We start from the raw sequence: 21,113 nt of genomic DNA, 5'->3' as shown, positions 1-21,113 counted from the left end.
TACAAGGCGGGAGTTTCGCACCGTTATTCTGCCTCGCCATTCTGCGGCACGGTCGCAGAATGAGGGGGACAGAGTTAACTTGTCTTCAAGAAGGTAGAAAGCATCAAATCAATGTTTATGTAGAAGGGAAAGCTGGCAGGACAGGACCATAGATGGGATGGGTGTGAAATTTTGATGATGTGTTAAGTGGGATTTAAACTTCTGCGACAAACTGACGCTGTAACCTGATGTGCACCTCCCTACAAATGTAACTACAAGTTGCACTGACACAGACCTCCCGTCTATTTTGTGTAAGCTGGTAACCATTTCCCTCATTTGAAAAAAAGCTTCTATTATCTTTTATTCCACAGATAAGGAATGATCAATTGTGAAGACAATACAGCCCCCATACAAGAGCATTCTAAGTGTTGTGCGTGATTTATCTTGGCTTCATATGAGTAGAGGAAATTTCCGCTAGTTGCTAGGCTAATTTATACCATGTAAAATGCTATAGTCTTGTGCTAATAACATTAGCATGTTGTATTTATTTGGAAAACGAGTTTAGTGAAATACAATTGTTTTGTCGGTGAACCTTGTGATCTGTAATTAAGCTGATTTGTGTACTTTGAAATTGTCTCTATTTAGCCATTTTTAATGTGTGTTTTGAATCAACTAAACTTTACAGCACTTCACAGAAACCCCACCACCGTCTAAAAAGCGCTGCCAATGCATATGTCACATCTCTTCTGCTTCTGCAGCCATGTCAACTGTTTTACCAGCTTAACAGCATAAGAACTTTGTCTCTCCATTCTGTGCCCTTAACGTTTATACAAAACAGTGAGGCAAAAGTGATGCCGCAACATTTCCACTTTGACTGGGCTGGGTAGGAGGAGCTAGTATTTGATGAGAATGAGAGCACTGATGTAGATTATGTGATCATTCCAACTCTATCCATGTCATGTCATGCCATTTCAAGTTCAGCCAACATAGAATTTTTCCATATCCTACATTTGACTGCACAACAGACATTACTTCAACCAATGAAGTAAGCAGAGGCTTTAAAGGGGAATTCCACTGATTTTACCACAGGAAGGTCAGTCTACTAGTCATGAAGAGTACTACTCAGCCCGTGGACACAAGTGTAGTTTGCTTTCTGTGGCTCTTAAAGGCCTTTGTTAAGTCTGAGAGAGTGATGATGGCATGCCTGGTGACATCCTCGGAGGTCTCAGCTTATGCAAAGAGAATTCACATGTTTTGCACACAAAGCCTGCGTTACAAACTGGGGAAGTGGAGTTTGAAAGACGTGGGCAACTACCAGGCACAGAGGGGCTAACAAAGGATGTTACTGGCTGCATTATGGGAAATGTAGGATTGAGACAATTCCTTCTTTTTTTTAACTTCATAGAAATGTTTTAGCACCGTAAATGTGTAATACACAGTTTGCATCTGTAAGCACATTTAAAATTTGATATGTTGCTAAATTTAGAGGTGAGATGGATGCAGCTGAAAAATGTTCCCACATTTAAGTAAGACTGCAATTTTGGTGTGATCCCTTTTCTATTAACATAAAGGCTATTAATAACATAAACATTACAAAGATGAATTAAGACTGCCCCGAAGTGATAATAAAGAGTTAGAAAGCAGCGCTTCATCTTGAACTCCACCCTCTGGTTCTCTCTCTAGCTCGGTTGCAAAAACCCCCGATGCACGCACACACACACACACACACACCCTAAGGCCCATTAAAGGCTGCATTGTTTCCCAGGGGTCAGCCTGGGTTTCATTCCAAACTTTAACACAAACCAGGAAATGCAAGTCAAGCATTTTAAGCCCTGTCAATGGTAAAGATGAACAGCGCTCTTGTTTCCCACTGCTTCCAATATGTCACAACAAATGTTCACTGTAACCCAGCTGACTGAGTGAGATGTGCATCACTTGAAATGCTGAACTTTAAGGGGTAGGCTTTTCATTTAACACAGAGGTAAAGGGTTTGAATGAATGAGCTAGACTGATTTCTTAAGGTTGACATCACTTAATTGCTGTCTCAAGACTTCTTTATTCTGTAGGAAGGTTTAAGCAGCACCCAGGTTTCACCATCTCAGTGACCCTCTGTGAGCTGCATCATGCTGAGAACAGAGATGTATCGTGGCCAAATCTCCCTATTGTCCTCATCCTGCACACACAAAGGCTGATGTATAGTGTAAAGCAGCCTTTTGAGTGGCTGACAGAGCAACAAGGCCTGTTACTGAAGGGGTTTCTCTTCAGGTTTTGTCTCAGGCTTTCCATCACAATCATGCCAAGCTGAGACAGGGAGCGGGGGTTGGAGGAATCTTCTGTACTTTTCCGCTGCTGGCACCATCCCTCCTTCCCTCCCAGCCTTTTCTCTTTCCGTTTTCCCCCCTCCTCATATCTCTTCTTCACCTCTGAAACTTATCTATCCTACCTCGGGGTGAAGGAGATTACCAGACTATGACTGGTATGTACATGGCCACACATCTAACACATTCATAGAGGTTAAAGGCATTTGAAGACCCTCCGTGACTCAGACCCAGCATTCATGGCAGCCCACACTGTGATGCTAATCTTACAAGATACGTGCATGAAGTTGCAGATTGGGCTCACCCATGAGACAATGGCGACCTGTTGACATTGCTGTCTTGATAGTATACACCCAGGCTAAATCATTAGCATTGAGTAATACCACACCAAAGATAGGCCACAATGTTATGCTAATAGGAGCCACATGTGATGCTACATTGTTGAATAATGTGGGAAAAGGCCTCGATGTAGTTCCTCACTGTCTCAGCTTGGTTTGCATCTGAAAATATAATTTACATGTTGTCTTATTCCAAATAGGAGTTTATAGCTGCATGTGGAGAACTTTGGTGAAGAGTATTCTTACATTAATACAATTAGATTGATGTGCACTTGAGTTACTCATTTCAGTGTTTATTTATCTATTTTTACTGTTTTTGGCTTTATATCCCAGTCCCAAACCATAATACCAATGGGTGTTAGTACTTCTCAAGTGAATCACAACAGGTATTGACCAAAATATTGCTTTTTAAAAAAACTTTTTTGTTGTTGTGGTTTCCCTCCCAAAAACAGGCATTAAATCAGTGTTGTGAAAGTTTTTTTTATGACTGAGGTCAGCTCATTTGCATCTGTCTTAATAAATAACACTGCATTAACTCAAATAGTAGAGTTTGGTGTGTTGAACCATTTTAACACACATGAAAGAAGAAAAACATGCTAAGTCGCTTCGAATAGTGTTTTACTTTTATGAAAGTTTGTATGTTACTTTCATTTATTTTGTTCCATAAGATACTCTTTTTTGTCCTAACAAAGAAAAAGGAGAAAGTGCAGAAATGACACATGTTAGCCATCACTGTTCCAGGCCTGTGCCCTCTTCCTTCTTTCCTTTCATTTGTAAAACATGAAATTACTGCTTAAAAGGACAGAAGAAACTGATTTTGGCCCTGAGCTCAATTTTAATGTCATTCAGCACATGCTGATATGAACCATGTAGTGAGTTTTACAGGCCAGGCTTTGTGATACACACTCGTATAACAGTGCTGTTAATGAATGTTGAGTCTCCAATTCATTAACCGGGGGGGGGGGGGCTTCCCACAGACTGCAGAGCCACCAGGATAAACTCCCACTGATATTTTCCATGCAGGACTGACCAAAATACTGTAACGTGTCCACAATTAAAAAGTGTGCTTCAGCAGATCATCCAAGGCAAAGGTGTCTTTAAAAAATAAGCAAGAGGAAAAATTTGCGATGGTAAGTTCAATTCAGTGTGTGTGCTGGGGGAAGGGCAGTTGAAATAACACACCCTTCAAAGACAAAGATCTGTGTCATGATGGACTTGTGTGTGTGTGTGGTTTAACAAGGCTTTGGCCAGGGAGATGGATATGTTTCAGTGAAATCAGGAAAAAAGAGTGTGAGTGGCTAGAAGGAGTTCCCTCTCTCATTGGCTATTTATAGAAGAGCATTACATAGTCACAAGAGTCTCTGACCTCCCCCACTGTTACTATTGATCTTCCCACAGCTTCTGTCCCCTGCATCTACATCCACATAAACAACGTCTCACACTCCCTCTCTCTCTGTCCAACTCTCATGCTTTCTTTCCTCTTTTCCATCTGAAAATATCCTTGCCAAAGTACAGAACAATGTGAGAACAGAAGGGCTTCCTGCAGGATGAATGTGAAGCAGTGAGCAGTAGAAATGTGGAGTTAACCCTCCCTCAGCTGGAGAATAACCAACATGGCTGCTGGCTGAGGGATTAACATGAGGGGGAGGGGTGAATACAGTAACAGGGTTCCTCCACATGCTACACTGAAGTCTTTGAAGGAAAATATCAAATGAGAAATTATTTTATTGTTGTTTTAACTCCCTGAGCGGTAATTATGTGTCGAGGATTCCAAAGTCAAGACAAAAAGGATTTGAGTGAACTGTACGATCAATAAATGGTGAGATAAGCGCATATCAAAGGACATGCAGCAGTGATGAGCAGTCCAGGACACTTTGCTTTGCCATGTGGACTTTAAGAGTGAGGATCACATTCCAAATTCCTGCAATACAAGGGAGGGGGGTAGTAGTTTGGTGGGTGCTTGGGGTGGGATGTAGTGTGAAAACTGCCAAAGGAAGGTTATTTTATTCTAGCACTTAAGATAATTCACATAAAATGGCCAAATGAATCGACAAAAGAGGGACGACCTATAAAAGCGATTTGGGGAGAGCGTTGCCAACAAAAGTTCAAGGATATATCGCCCACTTAACATTCACACATCTGAAAAAGTGCTCTTTGTGCGAAACTACGCCATGGTTAAAAACAGGAATGAAGCAAAGAAAGGGGCCAAACATAGCAAAATGGGAAAGTACTCTCAGCTTAGGGCTAGTGGTGGCTGGCCAGCAGATTGATCCTCCATCATATCAGCACTGTACAAAACCACATAGCCTACCAAAGATCAATACATATGGAGGCACACTGTGCAAAGCACCTCCGTACTGAGATGCGTCATAACACACACACACATAAACAAAGCACTTGAAAGCATTGATCACAAGGAACACTGTGCCAAGCTCAGCTCATTAGCCTGGCCTGAAAATCACCAACAACTCCAGGCATAAAGGGCTAATCCTATCAAATGTAGCATAAATCAGAAAGCAATTCAGAATTAATTTAATCAAACTGCAAAGAGGATCTTGAGAGCAGCATATATAGAAACTTACTGGGGATTTTTAAAAATGTGTTTAGTAAATTCATTAATAGTAATTCAAAGGCACTATAATGCATAAATATCATGCTCAAGCTGGCTGTGAAGCTGAATTGCATGTGTGTTTGATACCTTGTGTGTTTGATCAAACACACATGCAAAGAAAAATTAAATTAGCCTTCCCAAAAGGAAATATTTAGTTAACAGAATGCAGATATAATGCAGTCTCTGGCTTATCACAAACAACTCCTTTCTCCCATTCACGCAAACAATTATGATGAGTTTAAGTACAGCTCATTAAAAGAAAGTCTTCCCTACTGGCCTCTCTTACCTTCCCATGTATCCATTTCATGCTTCTCCCAGTCTGTCTGGACCCCATTCAAGCATGGACCTGGCTAAAAAAAAGCTACTGGGCCTGGTTGCCTCATGACTCTCTTTTCTTTCTCTGCCTCTCTCTCTCCCAGCGACCTCTTTCCTCGACAGCCTGCCCCACACTGACCACAGTCAGAGCCAAGCAACACCACTGGTCACTTACTGCCTGGTCACATGACCACAGAGTTCAAGCCCCGGGGTCACGGCTTGGCTTGAGGTCCAATGACAGCTAGGAGGTATCTGAGTGGAACTGATAGTCCTATTTTCGTTGCTGCTCAACAATACTACTCCCCACCACCCCCTCCTCTCTCCCTGCCCTCACCCAAATTAGCCTCCCCTCCCCTCAACCATGCCTCTGGCACTTCTGATGAGGACCAAAGTGCATGTCCAAGCATAAACACAGGTTCAAGCTGACAAAACACACAGACATTAACTAATTGAAGCCCTTAGCACATCAAGGGAGAAGGGTAAAGTTGTCTTAAGTTTCACAGCTTGCCTAGCTACAAACTGAGCATAGTGAAAAGCAAAAGGAGCTGAGGGCTGATAAGATAGAGACCAAGAGGTGGATCTTTTTCCTCCTCTACACATTCCTCCATATGGGACTGACACTGCATTCAAATTCAAATTTGGAAGACAGATATTTCCAGCTAAACCTGTGTGAAATATGTGCTCCTTTTATTCTGTTAACCACACTGATGTTTCATGGACTTAGACTGTAAATGATTTGGTGCACGATATAGATTTGTTTTATTTATTTCATAATAGCGCCAAAATTATTTGATGTTCAGTCATTAAGTGGATCTTCTAATAATTAATTAATTGGAAATGCTGGTGTCAGAGTAGTTTAAGTGGCATACCATAGAACTGCAATGTCCCTGGGACTTTCATTGCATGTTGCCCCCCTCTGTCCCCACATGTTGTGTCCCAACTACAAATGTTTCAGCTACATCTAAAATGTCTAATAAATAATGTAAAGATGAATTTGCTGCTGTTCCCTGTTTATTACCTATAGCTTTTCTTTTTCTAGTTTTTGTCAAAAAGAATGAACCACAATCATCAAGACATCTCTTTAAAGGAACACTTCACCCAAAAATGACCATATGTAAATCAGTTAGTAATGCTGTGTTACCGTGAGAAAACTTTTCTTGCATACGTTAACGGAGATGCTAAACATTACTGATTGATTGATTGTGGACTGTGTGACGGCATAATTATATCAAAACATCGTCTACAAACGCTTACAGGACTCGTGCAGTATAATCCAACTCACATTAACCAGGTATATGCTAAGTCCCTCCCAAACACATGCATTTTCATTAAAACCTTAGGATTTGAAACTGAACTAAAGGCAAAAATTAATCCCCTTTTCCACTGCACAAAAACCCATTAACCCGCTCACATCTGGCTTTTTCATGTACTGGGAAAGGTTACAATCGGCATTCACACCCTGATCAAATGACTCTGAACTAGTTTCAGGTATTTATCGGCTTCAGTTCTGATTGACAATAATGTAAATACAACACCTGGGTGAACATGCTAATTTTAGCCCCTAACTGGCGGGATGCAATGATACGCTACCATAAAATACCGTCTGTCCCCATCCAAGCAGCACTCACTGATCCAAGTTAGTCTGCAAATATATGAGGAGAAGTAACCACCATAAAGTTTTCACAGGCCTCCATGTTCCTTTCTACTGTTTACTAACCTGTTGGACATAACACTCCGGTACTAAGGTTTTTTGTAAAAATGCATGTTTGGGGAGCACTGAATATACAACTGGATGAATGAAGCTTGGATTAAACAGCATGAGTTGTGTAAGTCTGTAAATGGATGTTTTGATATTGTTTTGCTGTTGTTTACCGTGGTCTCCAATTAATCAATATAATTACTGTTTTTGATCGACACATACAAGAAAAATGCAGCTCTCTTCGCAAATTCAAGGTAATACAGTACGACTCATTGATTTATCATTTTCATCATTCATTCATTCATTTATCATTTTGTGAAGTACTCCTTAAAGTGCTTTTGAGAAAATAGTCTGCCCAATAATGAGAATAATTGATGATTAAAGGCAACAGATACATTTACTCAATCCAACACCACATCAGTTTTAATATGAATATAAACAATAAATAAATAATGTTCAAAGTAATTCTGAGTGACGCAGGAACTTCTGCATTTTACACTAACTAAGGCTGTTTCTTGAATCCCAGTACTTTTTTGGTACTAACCAAAATGTGTCTTTGGCATGGAAACCTGTCAAGGACTGAGTGCAAGCATTAAATGTCTGGTTAGAGTCATACTCCAGCTGACTTTTTCTGTGATCGGTTCAATCAAGATTTTGTCTATTTGAGACAAAGTTATTGTGAATCTGTTTAATTTGTTTTTTCTTTCCAATACTGTTTATCTTGCCCGAAGTAGGGTAACAAAAAAAGTATTCGGGTATCACATCGCCAATACTATTGGAAAAAAAAAGTCAGCCCTTATAGATTCTAGAAATCCCTCTCCAGTCTCTTACTTGCACCTTTGACTTGAATGGCCATCCGATTAAAATCCACTTTGTATGAAAGCTGAATTTCACATTTCTGACATGACTCTGCCCATATCTTGGTGTCATGATAACCAGTCTTTATCCTGTGAGAGCTCTGGAGATACAGTATCTTACCATCCAATGGATTCCCTTCCTTCATCCCCTCCAGTGGCCTGGTTAGGGGGCCATAGTGAGAAGCATCCAGGGTTTTACCAGTGTGCCACACCCTAAACTCTACTGCCCAACCTGATGCTCTGTTTACCCAGCAACCTCTTCTCTACCTGATCCCCACCTCACACTACAGTGGACCAGCATGTCTTGGTCATCCAACCAGTGTTCCAGCCCGCCCCCTCCACAGCTCCACCCTATTAATACCACTTCTTCACTCTCACAGCAGCGGCAGCAACCCCCCACCCCCTTACAATGCTAATGACCCGACTGCATTAAGTCACATATAAGAAGCTTTTCACATTCAAATGCAACACAAAGAGATAGCATGTGAATGTATACAGGCAGAGAGAGAGAACAGAGGCGTGCCGTTGGGCTCGGGATGATTCACAGAAGCAGGCGAGCTGTCACGCCAGACAAGTTGGTAAGCAGGCAGAAATATGAGGACATGTGTAACCTGTTGGTGTGATCAAAGGCAGTCTCGCCGTCTCCTGGTTACTTTACACTAATACCATAAGAGTCTGCTGCCATATGTCACTATGTCAAACGCAGGGCTTGTAGGAAGGACCTGGTCAAGGTGCTATAATTGGATATGAGTTTACATGTAGATTTAAGCATTAATATTATTTAAGGTTCACTAAGAGTTCATTACTGGGGACTATGTGAGAGTAAGCTGACCTAAGCCCAGTTTATACATACAGATTTTCAAAGAAGTTCTTCAAATTGACACAAATCTTAATGACCAAAATTCCCATAGTTTAGCCAGCTTCTTGTTTACCATTACATTTGTGGTCAACAAAGAAACTTTTTAGGGTTATTGTGAGAACTGAAAATATGTCAACAAAGCCTGATCCTCAATTTGTTGGTATTAGAAAAACAATATTATTTAAACCAAATATATCTGTATACAATTTTCTTTATTTGAATACAAATATATTTGGTTTAAATAATATTGTTTTTCTAATACCAACAAATTGAGGATCAGGCTTGGTTGACATATTGTCAGTCTGAGTAACATAGTAGTGCTTGTCAATACTAGTAGGAAGTCAAACCTGAGTGACGTGGGGGGGAGGGTGGCATATGTCACCCTTGACCTTAACACCTTTCCTACCATGTGGCGAAGATGAACAGAATAATCAGCCATGTTGCCTTTAACCTTGAAGTCAAATGGAGCCTCTGTTGGTTATCCACTGTCATGTGACGGGAGGCGTGTCCTGAGACCGGCCGAGACTGGGGGCCACTCATCAGGACATGTAGGATGTAGTGCTGGCACACTCATAAGACACTCACAATGCTAATACCACTTCTGCTAATTCATATTGGACAGGCTCTCTAAACTGGAATGTTTGTAAAATCATTTTCTGTTGAATAAAAAGCATACTTGATTTTAGCTGATGTCCATTATTGACAATATGTTTATACATAAGCAATAACTTTACACAGAATTTGTTTTATAGGTACAAGATGATCTTAGGTGTTCTCTTGACTCGTGGGCCTTTGGTGAGTTAATATTTGCAAAATTAGGCAAAAGGTGATATTTTAATTTTAAATTAGATTGTAGTCAATTGCTCCAATTTCATGACAACAGAAAAAGTGTAAGTTGACACAAAAAACAGTTCTTGAATGTATTTTAAATTTAAAATCTAATTAAAATCTGACACCACAAATGTTGGTGAGATACCAAAATTTAAGCCATTTAAAAATCCATATATTTAGAACATTACACACAATGATCTAACTTTAGAAAGTCGCTGTTGCTTTCAAAAGGCCTGCCAAATATACCCCTTTTCCACCAAACTTTGTGTACTGAAGTTTTTTAAACACAGGTAAACCCACTATAAATAGGCGATAGACTCCTTTCCCATTACCAGTAGACCAGAGCTGTGTACATGGCTCTGCAGCAGATGAGTATGGTTTTCTGTGTGTGTGTGTGTACTTTTCATTTTTTTAATGTGTCATATTAGATATCACTGATGGGCTAGAAAACAGGTTAGTAAACAGTAGAAAGCAGCATGGAGGCCTGTGAAAACTTGACTGTGGTTACCTTTTTCTATGTATCTCTTACTTATTCAGTCTCTATTTCAATTGCAGACTAATTTGGAATGATGTTTGAGTGCTGCTTGGATGGAGACTGGATGTATTTTGTGGTGGCACGTCATTGCATCTCACCAGTTAAGGGGCTAAAATTAGCATGTCCATACAGGTGTTGTGTTTCTATCAATGCCAATCAGAGCCATAGCTAATAACTACCTGTGACTACTGCAGAGTCACTGACAGTGATTCCCCCACTGTTGACTGTGTGCGTGATGTCGAAACAAAAATACATAGGAAGAGTTTATAAATGTTGGCTTCAGCACAGCCAGTCGAACTGCAGAGGCCTCAGTGTGTTTTATGTGCAGAGGTGCTCAGTAATGAGAGCTTTACCATTAACACATTGGACAGACATTTCCAAGCAAAGCATTCTCAGAACTGAATTTATTCAACAATGTTTTGGCAGTGTTAGTCAGTGATGTGTGTGATACATTTGTTTTAGTTAAGGGTTTATGTATGTCAGTTTCCATGCAGGAAGAGTGTCATGTATTAAATTATGTGTGTGTATGTGTTTGTGTGAGACTAACATTAATGTGGTGGTGACAAGTGAGAGTGGTGATTTTTTTTTAATGATAATATATACATTTTAATTCATGGTTTGTTGTGGTCTTTCTGAGTAGTTTATACATATAGATGTCAAGGCAATTCATGGTGTGTTTTTTTAAATTTGGATCCCAGAGAGACGGCAAATTTCTCTTTTGGGTCTTGAGCTGAAAACTTAATCAGTCCTAAGTGGCATGGTACATATTTTAGCTCTATGTTGGCAGAAAAATCAGAAATTGCAGAAAGACTAATACAGATATGAAAAATATGTGTGTATACCACCCACACACACCCACACCCACCCACCCCAAACCAACATTTGAGAGACATAATAACTCTCCACACCAGCAGATGGCAGTGGTCCATAATCATCATTCAAAAAGGGAGCTGGAATACCATCTTGATGCTAGTTAGCCAGTTAGCACCTTAACAACACAATCCAATGTTGTTGAACAATAACAACGGCATAACATAGCAATAACAATCAATTACCTTCCCTGTTATATGGCGGGTGATCTCGTCCCTTTGCTCGTAAGGTAAGGAACTCCTCCTTGTTTTCAAAATTTGTGGACTTTTTTAGTCTCCATTCTTCTTCTTTGAGTTAGGCACTTCGCACTAACAGCTACTTTTTAGATCTGCCACAGCAGGTCACATATAATATGATGTCAAAACATCACACCCGTGCCACCCATGATGTTGTCCTGCAGACTACCTGCAGTGAAGAGAAGTCGTTTTAGCTCTGTTACTACCTCCATTCCCGGCTCAGAGGCTAGACCCCTTTGTCCCCCCATTCCCTGATCATACCTTACATACAGCACGGCGAGGCAGCATAACAGCTTGACGTTCCTGCTCTGAGCAGGTAGTGTAAAGGGGGCTTTATAAAGTCTTTGTCCACCAGAAAGCACTGAGAAGTGAATTTCTTAACCATGAATTATTCCACTTTGTCCCATTTTTTTTTTTTCGAGAAAAACGGATATTAGCTGATACTTTGATATGGGATTTTTTAAAGACACCGTATTGACCTTAAGATCCAGCACTGGTCAGGCTACACCCAGCCCTCTGTCTGCACACTAATGAGATTTAAACAGAAAGAAACCATATCAGATTAATTGTAAAACTCTGTAGAATTTTGTTCATTTGACAATGACATTAAGACTTAAACTCCTAAAAGCATGTTGTTGTATCTCTCAGACATGAAAAGTGTATCTTAAATTAGCATGAGGCAGCCTGAGCATTCCTGATAAAGTATGTTTGTTCTTGTGTTCCTGACTTTCCTACTCCTGACAAACATGCAGCAAAGTCCCCTTTTACAAACCCGAGTTGTTAGCTAAAATGCTAATTTGAGTCAATGCCAGCTCGAATGAGCTGTTTTGTGGCCTTTTTCTGCATTTCCCTAAACATTAGAGTAACAAAGGGCATTTCTTTTGTTTGAGCTCCCCTCCCCCCTCTGCACACTGTCACATAGGCCAAACCTCTCCACTCTTCAAACAAAGAGCTTCAAGAAAAATGGAAGAAGGCCACACTGCTCCTGTTTTACTCCAAATATAAATACATACATCCTGATTTCCCAAACAAGTAACAGCGTATATTTCCTTGAGTATCAATATAAAAAAGTCAGCGTTTCATTGTTTGAAAAAAGGACCACAAGTGTTTCCAAAGCACCTTCAGACCTTCCCCACCTCTCTGCAGATAAAAACATACTGTAAGTCCTGCCTCTCAGGTACTGTATATAGCAGAACCAGAAAGAGATGTGAATCCCACATTAAACTTTTAATAAAATCTAGATAAGAGTTAATTCAGGTTCCTACCTTCTTTTTTCTTCCAGAGCTTTGGGGTGTTGGCTTGTGGGCTAAAACTTGAGTGAGTTGCCTCACCTTGCCTGAAGGCCAGTGAGACCACCTTCAATTTCTTTAAACAGAAAAGTTGTTTATAATTCAAAGTCCTTTCGAGAGAAAATAGGTGGAGAAACACACAGAAAAGAAGGCTCCTCATAAATTCCTTCCTCTGCCGAAACATTTGGATTTTTATTACTGCTAAATTCAACCACATGAAGTGCATGGTTTTCTAAGGAAGATGTTTTACTCATTGTAATGGGTATGAGTTACGTGCAATTAGCTTTGTACCTACGCACCAAACAGAAAGACAAAACTAGAGATCACTTTGTGAAGGGATTACACAAGCCACAGCACCAAATATGTCCGAATGGTAAAATGGAACACAAGATATGAGTGAAATGAGTTTGGTGAAAAAGGTGAGCAGTGCCTCATTAATTTAATATGTCAAAGATAATGATGGATAAGTGGATGGGAATGACTCATTTAAACTGGGCTACAGCGATCCACGACTTAAAACGAATGTGAGCCAGAGGCGTAAAATGAGGGGCCAGTGGCCTCTCCTCTACTTCTTACCCTTGTACTTCCGGACCCCTTGCTTGATCCACACCCATATTTGAACTCAGCATTCATTGCGATCTCAACTACACACCTATTAAGTTTTGTGACTATATCTTGCATGGTTGTGATGCTATCGTGTTGATGAATTCTGTAGACAGACAGACAGACATTCAAACACCTGGCAAAGAACACCAAACCAATTGTGCAGTATCTCTCGCTATAACTGGTATCTACGAAAACACTTTCTCACTCCCAACTCTGCTCATTACATGCATTGTGCCCTTTAAAAAATAAACTTCAGAGTTCACAGGAAATATACAGTCAGTACTTTTTATATGCTCAGTTAAATGGAGCTACAGTTATAGCTTAAATAGACCATCCAATTGGTCTACTGTCCTTGTCACAGTATAAAATTATGTATGTCAGACTCCGCTACGATAGGTCGCGATATGCCCACTTTCAGCTTGTTAGTACTGAACCTTTTTCCGGTTGACTTATTACGCCACAGACCAAACAATCGACAAACAAGTTAGCTACAGTTAGTGGCAAACTGGTAACATGGTGGACAACTTTATAGCTCTGTACATTTGTCCGTACATGTTGTTAAATATTTAACTCTTCAGCTGACACAGCATGAACTGTGTCTCCCTGTCCATCCATGGATGTAGGTTTTGCCATGTTTTTACCAGCTTCTTCTTCTGTTACACATTTAGGATTTGACTTCCGGGTCAAAGCCTGGGACAGAAACTTGAGTTTGGGTCCGACTGACTGTATACATGCAGAGGTAATTTGACTACCTATCGCATTATTTGGGTGTGTTAGTCCCACTTTGAGAAATTCAATTTATTACGATTTCAGTCCAGCTAACATGTCTACGTGTATTTTAAAAGTCCGGACTAACACAAATAATTGATTTCCTCTAATGTCATGTAAACTTACTGAGTTTCTGCCTGTTAAATGCATACAGTCACCGTTGATATAAAAAGAATCTATTCTCTAACAACAGTTCTTGATTTTGGCCATTCTTGTTTTTATTTACACCAAAGCAAATTCCTTGTATGCAAAAACCTACTTAGCAATAAACCACATTCTGAGTCTTATTGTACAGGACATGAACTGGGGCCTCCAGGGTCAAAGTCCTGTGTTTGTTTGACCCATCCACGTACCTTTCTGTGCACCCTACTTAAGACTCTCTTGCTCTTCATACTACGGCAGTTGAAATGGCCTGGTGTCACATACAGACGTTAAAGAGAGCTTTGATGCATCGTAAGTGACGCTGAAGGCCAATGACCAAGCGTTAGTATATGACGAGTTGGAAATGGGGACGGGTTGGTCCCCAGGACAAACAGACACACAGACACAGAAACACACACACACACACTAGCTGCTGCCATGCTGTCTTGGCTGGTAATAACATTGCTTTGTGTCTTACATGGATGTATTCAATAAAAACCCTACTTACAAAAAATGTTCTTTGTCAGTAAGGAAAACGTAAGTACACCTCCTATGTGATGTTAAAATATCAAGTTTCTATTAGTCATGGGGGAAACAATTGAAAGAACAAAGTATCACAATATTTTTGTGTGGCGATATCGCATCACCACACAATGCCAAGTACCGATTTTTTTTATTATATAAATTATTAATTAAACTTTAAACTTTAGGTAGCCTACTAGAATAATAAAATCAATTGCTTTTTATTCTTTATTCTTTATTTGGATTCCCTTTAGCTTCCACAAAGTGGTCGCTAGTCTGCTTGGGGTCCACTCACAAAACAACATTAAAAGTACATCAATTTAAACTCACACAATATCAATAAAACAATAGAATTCAATATCAAACCAAATTTAGGACAAAAACAGAATAGGAAAAACAAAATTGTCACACACACACACACACACACACACACACACAAAATCTTACCTTATCAACTGTGAGGGTCTAAGGACAGAGGGATGTTGTATGCTGTAAAGCCCTCTGAGGCAAATTGTTATTTGTGATATTGGGCTTTATAAATAAAATTGAATTGAATTGAATTAAACTGAATTTGACTGAACTGAATTGAATTGAAACACAAGTCATAATCTCATTCATCTGTTTCCATGAAAATGTGGTCATGTTGTTTTAGAGAAAGAAAAAGCTGATGAAAGAACTGAATTATTGGTATCATTTTTATCAATTATATTCATTTATCAATTGATAAATTAATTCAGTGGTTGTCAACTTGAGCTATGGGACCACCCAAGGGGCCCTGAGTTAAAACATAAACGGTCATAAATTGATAATTAGATACAAGAAAAAAAACATTTTTCTTAAACAAAATGATACAAATGTTTGTCTCGTCTTTACTTTTGTCTTGTCTTCGCTTTTATTGACACTATCACCTCTTTAGGTATCTGAAAAATCCTTCAAATAAAAGAAAAAAATCTAACTCTTCACCATCCATCATTCTGATTCATATCCAGATTATGGATAAGACCTGATGGCACATCACAAGTAGACACTCAGTAACATTAATGTAACGTTAACATTAGAGAAAATCAAAGAACTGTTAGTCAGAAAAACTGGACTTTTAAAACACATGTAAACATTTTAGTCTGACTGAAATCGCGCTAAATCAAATTTCTCAAAGTCAGACTAACACACCCAGACAATGTGACTGGGAGTCAAATTAGTCCTGCATGTACACAGTCAATCAGACCCAAACTGGCCTAGGTGCTCTGTGCATACTCCACAGTTTCCACCCCAGGCTTTGACCTGGAAGTCAAATATCATTAAATGCATAACAGAAGAAGAAACCAGTAACAACATGATGAAATATACATCCAGAGCCATGCATTTTTGGACGGACAAGGAGACACAGTTCATGCTGTGTCAGCTGAAAGATATAAATATTTAAAAAATACATTGATGGAAGGAAAACACGGAATGACTACCTGTTCAAAAAAGTGGCGGAACAGCTGGAAGACACTCGATTGTTTGGTCTGTGATGTAAAAGGTCCAATTCTAACAAGCTGAAAGGGGGCATATCACCACCTATCGTAGCAGAGTCGGACATACTTCGTTCAATAAATCAATTCCCCTCCCATGCTTGTATACTGGGACAAGGACAGCAGTCCAATAAAATGGCCTAGTTGAGCTCTAACTGTAGCTCCACTTAACTCTGCATGGAAACGTACAGACTGATATGTTTTAGGAGGTCACAAGCAGAAAAGAACCCCTGCATTAACTGACTAGTTATTTTCATGTCCAATCCTAATCACTAGTCTGTTGACAGCCTGCTATCAGTCCTAGTGACAGTGGATATGCCCCCAGTAGATCACAAGCTGTATCTAAACATGACGTTCAGCTGGTCTCTGTTCTCCGGTCTCTTTGTGACATGCCACCTCAGAGGCTGCTGCTTCCGTTTGTTTGAGCTCATTGCGGCTGTACTAGAGCTGACCTTGGGGCTAGTCCACTCTTGCAGATTAGATTTACAATGATCCACCTCACATTTCCCAGATACATCTGCTTTTTGGAGCCCTGATGACCAGCAAATCAATGTAGCTGTTCTCTGCCTGAACTTCCAAAGGGCATATAAAAACAGAGGTGACCTGGCCACCATCATTGAGTTAATGACTACTAAAAAAGCCACTCATATGAGCCGCCATTCATCATGCTTTAATTGTCCTGACAGGGAGGAATTATCAATATTCTACTCTTCTCTTTCTAACAAGCTGAGAACTATAAGACACTGCTGGTAATGTCTGTGACAGTGCATCTGTCTGTTCTCTCACAAGCTACATCCATGTTGAAACTTATTTTGTAGTTGAAACCTTAATTGCTGACAGTCTCCTGCTCCTCTCACTAGTGGATGCACTAAATTAAATCGTCAATTTCAACACATATTCAAATATATAGACACACACACACAGTACTGTTGCCTATTAAACAGTTTAAGCAGAGTAAAACATGACAATATTATAACATTTGGTTGTAACTCATTTAATTCTTATTTACTAACACACTGTATGGAAAAGGTTTTGCTGGATGATCCTGTTTCAGGGCCCCAGGGCCAAACGTTGCTGTTGAATATACACCCCTGTCTCCTGTGTATCACGTACTGTATGTATCCTGTCACCTCCAAGTCCTCATGGAGGACACAGATATGAGACATTTTTAATGGTTAGCTAATTCAGTTTCTTGGCGAGAGTTAAGATGAAGAATGCCGATCCCCTGAGTGTAATTTAAGTATAAATCATCCAGAAGAATAGAGGAGCTGTGTTTTTTCATGAACTGCTAACATCAGTGTGAATACCTGGTCAGGGCTCATTTATACTTTCTTTACATACAAACATAGATTTCAAACATAACTGTCAGAAAAACAGACCGGACACCAAAACTACTGCCACAGTGCCAATTTGCCACGATAGTTCCAGTGTCAACCCTAATCCACATCTCTCCCTCGTCTTTTAGTCCTCCCTCTTTCTCATTTTACTTCTTCGCCTATGCCTTGAACTTCTCCATATTTCTTGTCTTTAATAATGACATACTAATTGGATCAGTTTGATACTTTTTTTTATTGCTGTGACCTCTGACCTTTGTGCTTTGTTGTTGGTTATTTGTCTTATTTCAACATATTCTCAACCTGGCTTTGTCAGTGGACAAAGCACATTAAAATATGACATGACAGTGCCCTCTTACATCTGTTTGGTATGTTCACGAACAGCGTGTCAATGTACGCTTGTTACATGCATTGTGTCTTTTCAAAATAAACTTCCGTTTTCACAGGAAATGTACATTTTCATCTTGTTACATGCACACAGTCTTTTTCAAAATAAATGTAGGTAAACACTTCCTTTCTGGGTTTATTTCCTTAGGTTTAGGTAACAAAAGTTTGTGGCCTCAAGGTTTTCAGAATTGGCTCACTGAAAGTAACCCCAGATTCAGATATTTACTTTCTGTTGTGGGAGTGTGGATAAGGTGTGTCATCAATATGCCAACCAGTTGCTAAACCTTTAGTGGACTAAACCATACCATAACTAAACAATGTAACAAATAACATAACATGCAAATATAAAATGAAAATTTCAAAAATTGTACAAATGACATTGCATTGTTACACAAATTATTTCATTGATTAAGTGATTGTTTAGTCCAACGAAACTGTAGAAAATGAAAGACAAATGCTGTTTGAAGGACTGACAGCCCAGTGTAGGATTCCACTCAACTACTTCTTTAGTCTGATAAACTGAGACTGTGTCAATATGTGCCACAGGATTTCATTTTTTTTTTTTAATGAAGCAAAAACCTGATTAAAAAATAACAACAAAAAAAGTAATCAATAAAACTGTCATCAATTAACTGACTTTCTGATAACTGCTTCCTCAGTTTTATTCTGTGTTAAAACTAAACTACACAATCGTGGAATTCACTGTCCTGGAGCTGAGTAAGATTCTGAGGCAGCGAGAACAGTGGGTCAAGTCAGCAATGGGGTGGGGGGGTGGGGGGGGTGGGGGTCAAAGGTTAAACCGTGCCTTTGTCACAAGACTGAAGAGAAGAGGAGGGACTTCCCTGCCTTTTACAGTTTTTTTTACAATAGGATTTAAGCATTTCTCAATACAGACCTTACTGTTTCACAACTACAGCAGCAGCATTCTGTTGAATAAAATGGTTCCCTCAAGAACTAAGTGCAGTCGAGCTCTGAAAAACATGAAGATGCCTTCAAACTGAATGACTCTGTCATCTATTACACATAGAAATTTTCTAAGAAGAAAACATGCGAGTCACACACAACACATTTCACAGTACTTTTACATGCACTGATAATATGCTAACCAAACATGTTTTTACTTTAGAAAATTCATAAAATAGAAATAGGACACAAGACTCATAATAATATCAGGGGCCTTATAAGTATGTTGTCTACCAGCAGGGCTTGATTAACCACTGGAGAGCCAAGAGGCAGAAATAAGTCCATTGTTTCTCCTACTCTCTGTGCTGTGTGTATCTATCAGCTCCTCATGCATACTTAGTTTGTGGTAAATTAACCATGCAAACATGTATTTAGAAATATGCCCAATGTAAGCACAACAAAAACTTTGTAATTAAGTCCTCAAAACTAGACTTTAACTCTTCTATCTGGGACCTCTTAATGATGATGATGACAATAATAATAATAACAATAATAATAAATACAGCCACAAGCAGCAATTCCTGGGTCCAAGTGAACATGGACATTTAAAACTTGAGAGCTGGGTAAAATAACTAGTAATCTGTAACCTATTATATTTGAAAGTAACCTTCACAACACTGACCATCACATGATAGCTGGTGGTTTGTGTTTATAGGCCATGGCAGCACCATACTTCCCCACCAGAGGGCTGTATCATACAAACATAGAGCTCCTGCGAGCTGTCTGTCAGAAAACAAAGACCAACAGAAGTCAGCAGCCTCTGCGGACTCGGTCCTGCACAAATACCAACAGGCTGATCAAAGTGGACCAACGTGTGACCTGAGAGGCAGTGTAGCAGCCATTCTAATCTATAGATGTGGGCCAGCAGCTTTAATGATGGAGAGTGCTAAGCGGGCTCCAGCTTCTAATCGTCTTATCTGCTGCCACACAACCAACAGCACCTTTGATGTTGTTTGGTTTCTGTAAACAGAAGTGGTTTCAGTGGAGGCTCAATATTTTTGATCAAACGACAAATTTTTGCTTAAGCTCTCAACAGCCAGCATGACGTTTGTTACAAAATATTATATGTCCATACTGGAGACAGAAAATTATGTTGAGGGCTTTCTGTAACTCTGAGAAGTCTCGCTCTGTGCCAAATATTTTTAAGACTAGCTGTACAATTATTCAGGAGGTGGTTGAAGCTCCTCACAGTGATCAAACAAATGCGGGCAAGTCCAAACAAAAACCACTGCAATAAGGTTTAAGAGGTAGCTTCATAGTGGAGACCTCATCCCAGACCTCATGTACCAAGCCTCCACACAGCAGCTGATGGAGGTTTGTCAGGATGTTCCCTTCTCTGTCTCATTTGAATTTAAAGTTAACAGATATTGATCAGTGACAATTATGAACAAGTCATAGAATGCTGGAGCTAATAAGACTGGTCATGATTTAAAAAACATAAATAAAAAAATAAAAATTAAATGACTGTTCAGATTTTTTGAAGTGAGGCTGTATGGGACACTTATCCATAGACAGTATATTACATACAGTAGATGTCAGTCAGTGTGCCCCTGATTTGGAGAAGCAGGTTGGAGTCTGACATAATTGCAATATACTGCTGTGGAGGGGTCAGCAATAAAACATATTTAAGCCACCTAAAAAAATATTACTATTAGTTTATGTATATGCTATATTAAGAACATCTTCACTGCTTTACCTTAATGGCAGACAGTGATTTCCACCAAGAAAATGAAGCCATTATATCCCTTTCTTCATAGCCAGACTCCAATGCGAAAAACAGTGGTTTAGCATTGCTGGACGCAGGACCTGCTAGTATACCACTGCCTTGATCACTTAGTTAGTTTGTGTTATTGTGTGAATTAGGTGTTTAAAGGGATTAGCTCACATTGACCAAAGTCACACAATAACACCAATTCATTAACTAATTGAAGCAATGGTAGATTAGCAGCTCTTCTGTTCAGTGAGCTGAAATGACTGTTTTTGTTAATGGAGTCTGGTGGCTTTGACGAGAGCATAGATGGGGAATTGAAGCCGTTAATGGCTTCCCCATCAGAGCGGGTTGTCTGATAGAAAGCTATAGCAGTGAAAATACTCTCAGCATAGCGTACACCTTAACTGACATATTTTTTTTAGATGGCTAA

The 21,113-nt window shown here is 39.6% G+C and overlaps 1 protein-coding gene across 2 annotated transcripts in view; it reads right to left on the bottom strand.

The window, feature by feature from the left end:
- The window catches only part of nr6a1a (nuclear receptor subfamily 6, group A, member 1a), a 139,381-nt gene that overhangs the window by 32,815 nt on the left and 85,453 nt on the right, over positions 1–21,113 (bottom strand). The window contains exon 1 of one of the 2 annotated variants that reach the window (XM_033619950.2): positions 5,533–5,807. The exons of the other annotated variant lie outside the window; for it this stretch is intronic. Coding sequence (XP_033475841.1) covers positions 5,533–5,548 — 16 coding nt within the window. The 5' untranslated portion in view covers positions 5,549–5,807. Of the gene's footprint in view, positions 1–5,532; positions 5,808–21,113 lie in introns of those variants that run through there. 2 annotated transcript variants of the gene reach the window in all.

The sequence above is a fragment of the Epinephelus lanceolatus genome, chromosome 9 (assembly GCF_041903045.1).
Source record: "Epinephelus lanceolatus isolate andai-2023 chromosome 9, ASM4190304v1, whole genome shotgun sequence".
NCBI lineage: Eukaryota > Metazoa > Chordata > Actinopteri > Perciformes > Serranidae > Epinephelus > Epinephelus lanceolatus.
The sequence above is the reverse complement of the archived record's forward strand: the minus strand, read 5'-3'. Positions and strand labels throughout refer to the sequence as shown.